The 5,680-nt window shown below is 54.2% G+C and overlaps 1 protein-coding gene across 1 annotated transcript in view; it reads left to right on the plus strand.

Annotated features, from left to right (window-relative positions):
• Positions 1-653: 653 nt before the first annotated feature.
• Positions 654-5,680, plus strand: part of Batf3 (basic leucine zipper ATF-like transcription factor 3) — a 10,440-nt gene continuing 5,413 nt past the window's right edge. The window contains exons 1-2 of the mRNA XM_021174371.2: positions 654-764; positions 2,965-3,069. Of these exons, the coding sequence (XP_021030030.1) occupies positions 696-764; positions 2,965-3,069 (174 nt within the window). The 5' untranslated portion in view covers positions 654-695. The remainder of the gene's footprint in view (positions 765-2,964; positions 3,070-5,680) is intronic.

Consider the following 5,680-nt stretch of genomic DNA (forward strand, 5'->3'; position numbering starts at 1 on the left):
CCTCTCTTTGCCGCTCCCCTCGCCCCGCCCCCCCCATCAGAATTCGCCCTCCGAGTCACCTCGCCCCCTCCCTCCCACTGGACCATACGCCGCCGCAGTGGAAAAGCCCTGAGGCTCCCGCTGTCCCCATAGCGCGGACGGTCTCCGCTGCGGTCCCTGCCCACTGGCGCCACCGATCCAGGTGCCGCCTCGCCCGGAAGAAATCTCCCCATCGGCGGTGACTGGCGCTGGGGCGCTAAGGGGAGGCTGCGAAGGAACAGTGAAGCCACCGAGCCACTCACTGATGCTTCTCACCCAAACTTCCCAGGAGCGGCCGGAGGACCGTCCACGGCGGCGCTACGCCAGCACCCCGTCTCCACCCACTCGGGGTCTTCTCCGTGGGTGGGCTTCGGTGCTGCCACGTGATTTCCACGAAGAGCGGGGGCCCTTAGCGGAAAGCAGCGACTTGGGTGGGATCCTGGACCCCGAGGTGCGGCGAGAGGGTGGGGAGAGGAGGAAGCAGGGGCGGGGTGGGAGCAGGGGGCGGGGCCGGGCCGGGCCGGGACTGGACACGGGGTGGGGAGGCGGGCTCCGTGGAGCCGGGAGAGCGGGAAGCGGCGCGGCGGGGCGGGGCGGGGCGGCAAGTGCGGGGATGCGGGCGGAGCGCGGGTAGCAGAGCCCCACGTTCAGGGCGCCCCGTGTGGCGAGCGCGCGGCATGTCGCAAGGGCCCCCCGCGGTCAGCGTGCTGCAGAGGAGCGTGGATGCGCCTGGGAACCAGCCGCAGGTATCGGACAAGGGGGCCGGGTGTGAGGACCGGGTGAGGGTGAGGGCAGAGCTCCAGGTGAGTCCCCGCCGTGCGCCTCGAGCGCTTGGGAAGGCTGCAGCCCCTCCAGACTCGGCGCTGAGCACGTGGGTACGCGCTGCTGTGGGCTGTTTCATCCTTGACTCCTGTGGGCGCTGGTGGGAGGGGGCCCGGAGCTCCGATATTATGAATTCAGCCCAAAGGGGCGGTTCGTCCCTGCATCCAACCCACTGGCTAAGATCCGCATGGGGAATGTCGGACCGGTCAGTTTGTGGGTGTGGGGTTTTGTCTCTAGTGGGCAGACTCCACCCCCAGCACGGGTGGAAACTTCTCTCCCCAATACGATCAGCACCCTCTGTTGTCCCAACTTTCAAAGCTGTAGTCACAAGAAGTTGAGACCAAATAGAGGCCACTGTTGGAACACTTCTTGGCCACCTGGTTGCTTTATCAGTAGACCAGGTCTTATCTTTCTTAGTCACCACGCACACTCCCAACTCTCTGCTTGAAGTGTAATGTCCCAGGATGACCCTGGAAGTCTGAGCGAAGTAGTTGGAGTGGCCTTATACTATTTGCTTCGACTAGCCGAGCCTCAGTTTCCCCATCTATAAGATGGATGAACTCTTTTGTATCTCCCGAGGACGTTTGCACAGGTCATGTGAGTGACGGGTGATCTGTGTCTCCATTCGACATTCCTGCCCAGAGGGAAGGTGTGATCATCTGTGGCAGGTGATGTGACAGCTCCCAGAGGAGAGGAGGCATGCTGCCCCTTGCCCTGAGACTTGTTGGCTTTGGAGAATAGAGACATTATTTCCTGTCAAGCACCAGTGGAGATCCAGTGAGGTCAGATCTCAGGTCAGCCTGGTTCTGGGCAGCAGAGCCCAGCAGTGTTCTGAGTACAGGGCAGGGTCTTAGTTAGGGTTTGTGAGGGGGTAAAAGCTGAAGTTACATCGTTTATATGGCATGTCCCCCTGGATGCTCCAGGTGTGTTTATCAAGACCTTTGGGGTGTAGTGATGCAGGAGTACAATTCCAGAGCTAGGGAGAAAAGGGAAGGGAGACTATGTGAAACTCTGTTGAAGAAGGGGGTGGGGGTGGGGACTTCTGGAAGGCACGTTTTGACACCTGTGTTCTCCTGAGCAGTGTCTCCGTGCCTCTCCCGGTGTTGGGTCTGCTGTCTCTCTTCTTATCTATGCCTGGGATTCCTGGCTGAAGCCCTGAGTTTGTATGCCAGCCTCTGGGTTTTGCTGTTGCTGTGGCTCCGGATTACATCCTGAGCCTCACCTACCACTAAGCTCCCTCCCCATCTAGACACCTTTTGAACTCAGTCTTGAAGGACATTTTTTTTCCCTCCCCTGATGGTGTCAATTGCAGTTCTGGAAAGCAGACCCTTTCCTCTAAGTAAGCTCTCGCTGTGGCACGTGCATTTTTTTTTCTGCCTGCCCACTTCATGCCGCCTCGTGAAGAATTTTTGGATATTTGGTTAAGAACTCTCAAAACGCATCACAGATTTGCATTTGGAATAACCCTGACCTCTGAAAAGAAAATGTCAGCCAAGTGTTGTTCAAGAGAGCATGTCGTCATTGGTGTCCCAGAGTTTTCCACGTACTGGTAGAGCTGCGTGGTTGTGTTACTAATAAGTGCATAACTATAGTCTGTATGCAGTTTCAGAAGGACTTGCCAGTGAGTGGTAGTGTAAAGGCTGTGCACAGCAATTCTAGCGAGTACACACCCCAGTCTTTCTCACTCTCAGATGAGCAGTAATGGCAAGGCTCTTCCAGGCAAACGCCCTGTGGGGCAGAAGTTTGTGAACGTTGGTTTGGGGACCAGCAGACCTGAGTTCCACTTCCCACTCACCCCCATGCTGGCCGTGATACCTGGAGAACTTCCCTAACCTGAGTTTCTGATTCCTCATTGTCTCTTAGTATTTTTATTTTTTGTGGTCCTGGGTATGGAACACAGGGCCTGACATATCCCACACATATGGCACCACTAAGCTGCACCCCAGACCTTATATTCCTAATTTTAAAACAACAGTCTTTCTATACATTTTTCAGTATGTGGTTGGCGATTAATATAAAGCAAAGCCCCACCACAGGATAGGTGTTCCTTAACAAAGCCTCTCAGTAGCTCGCTGGAGCACGGTGAGAGTCTGAGAGTCTTACCTCACCACATGTCATCCCCAGAGCCCCAAGGACGATGACAGGAAAGTTCGAAGGAGAGAGAAAAACCGGGTTGCAGCTCAGAGGAGCCGGAAGAAGCAGACCCAGAAGGCTGACAAGCTCCACGAGGTGAGCCTGTGGTCAGGTCAGGACTACAGGACAGCCACAGGGACAGCTGTCCTCTGTCGGGGGAGGGGGCAGTGATGACATCACGGTGCTCATCATCAGTCCTTCCAGTCTGACTCTGCTGGGTCTTCCCAGCCTAGTGCTTTGCTTCTGTATTTTTGGGCCTCTTCCTCTCAGCCCCAGCCCCCTGGCTTCTTCCCACGCTTGATTTTCTCTCACTATAGACTCAAACAAAAGCTAGATGTGGGGGCTCCCACCCCATAGCACTCAGGAAGGTGGAGGCAGGAGAATACCCAGCCCGAGGCTAGTTGGAACTACAGAGAAATTGTCTGTAGAAACAACAGTGACAACAGTAATAGTAATTAAAGTTCTGGGGGAGCAGCTCAGTGGAGTGCTTGTCTAATGTGCACAAGGATACCCTGGGTGGGAGTCTCATCACCACATAAACCAGCCGTGGTGGAAGGAACATGCCTGCGAGATCAGCACTCGGGGGAGAGGCAGAGAATCACAAGTTCAAGGTCAAGTTTGTATTTATAGTGACTTTCAGGCTAGCCTTGGCTACATGAGGTATCATCTCAAAAAAAAAGGAAGGAAGGAAGGAAGGGAGAGAGAGAGAGAGAGAGAGATTACTGAGAGTTATGGCGCACACCTTTAATCCCAGCACTCTGGAGGCAGAGGCAGGCAAATCTCTGAGTTTAAGGCTAGCCTGGTCTACATAGTGAGTTCCAGGACAGCCAGGGCTCCATAGTGAAACTCTGTCTTAAAAAAAAAAAAAAAAGAAAGTAAATAATAGAATGTGGGTGAGGTGGTACTTGTGAGGGTCAGGAGTTCAAACCATTTTTGGCCATTTTGGGGGCCAGTCTGGGCTACATGAGACCCTCTCCCTACCAAAACTAAAAATCGAAGAAGCTAAACAAAATAGCTCTTTATACTTTTAATTCCTTTTCAAAATCTTGCCTCCTCCTCCTCGGGGGTGGGTTGAGAGAGAACGGCCCCTCTGGGCTCACACACAGAGTGCTCAGTGTGGAGCTGTTTGGGAAGGGTGAGGAGGTGTAGCTGCTTTGGAGGAAGCGTGTCACTGGCACTGGCTTGGAGGTTTCCAAAGCCCATGGCATTCCCACTTAGCTCTCTCACTCTCTACTGCGTGCCTGTGGATCGGGTGTAAAAATCTCAGGTGCGGTTCTGGTACTACGCCTGCCTGCTTCCAAGCCTTTCTACCTCTGGCTTTGTCTTGTTTGTTTTTTGAGACAGTGTCTCTATGTAACCCAGCCTGGCCCCCTGCTCAATCCTGACTCTCAGCCTGCTGAGTGCTATGACAGGTATGTGCCACCAATTTCTCAGCTATCTCTCCTTTCCCTCTCCCTCCTTGTTCCCTCCCCCTCATCCCCTCCCTTCTCCCCTCTTCTCCCTCTGCCATCCCTCCCCCTCTTTCCCTCCCCTCTTCTCCCCCTCCTCCTCCCTCCCCTCCCCCTCTTTCCTTCCCCTCTTCTCCCCCTCCTCCTCCCTCCCCTCTCATCCTTCTCCTTCCCTCCCCCTCATCCCCTCCCCTCTCCTCTCTTCTCCCCTCCTCCCCTTCCCCTCTCCCTCCTTCTCGCTTCCCCCTCCCTTCTCTTCCCCCTCCTCCTTCTCTTCCTCCTCCTCTTCTTCTCCCCCTCCTCCTCTCCCCTCTTTCTTCCCCCCCCCCTCCACTCCTCCTCTCTTCTTAAATGTTGGTGTGGTTTAAGGTGTGACACTCACTGCCTTTTCATCTTGCGTGGAATATTTCTCTGTTAGCTTGTCCTGTCATCCACACTTAACAATCCCTTCATTACTTCCAGACGGGCCCAGTGCTCCTGTCAGGATGTCACCTCTTGCTGGCGCCTGCAGAGGCTCTGTTGCACTTTCGAGGCTGAATGTGGTCTCTTCACCCTGGACTTTCTCTTCTCACAGGGTAGCTAAAGGCGCTTAACCACCTTTCTTATCTCTCAGATCAGCAGCCTGTATCTGAGTCTATTTTCTGTATTACTGAATACCACAGATTGGGTAATTGATAAAGAAGACATTATTTGCCTCAGGGTTCTGAACACTTAAAAGTCTCAAAATATGGAGCCACATCTGCTCAGCACCTAGCGAGGGCTTTGCGCTGGTGGCAGGATGGACAGACAGCAAGTGAATCAGAGGACTCCCTTCCACAAACAGTCACCCACATTGTAACCCATACACCAACTAATGGCAACTTATTTGAGGCGGCAGAGCATCTGTGACTGAGCTCCCCAGGGTCCTCCCTCCTGATGCTGCTGTTCTGGAGACCAAGTTCCCAGGGCCGCCAGCAGGGGAGCGGCACATTCGGCACTGCCCACTGCCGCTTACCCCAGGACTCTGCTTTACTGGAGCCACATTTGAAACCCACACAGTCACACAGCCAGGACTGGTGGGGAGTGGGCAATATTTCTATTCTTTTTTTTTTAAGATTTATTTATTTATTATATGTAAGTACACTGTAGCTGTCTTCAGACACACCAGGAGAGGGTATCAGATCCCATTACAGATGGTTGTGAGCAACCAGATGGTTGCTGGGATTTGAACTCAGGACCTTTGGAAGAGCAGTCAGTGCTCTTCACCGCTGAGTCATCTC

This window comes from Mus caroli, chromosome 1, assembly GCF_900094665.2.
Source record: "Mus caroli chromosome 1, CAROLI_EIJ_v1.1, whole genome shotgun sequence".
Taxonomy (NCBI): Eukaryota; Metazoa; Chordata; class Mammalia; order Rodentia; family Muridae; genus Mus; species Mus caroli.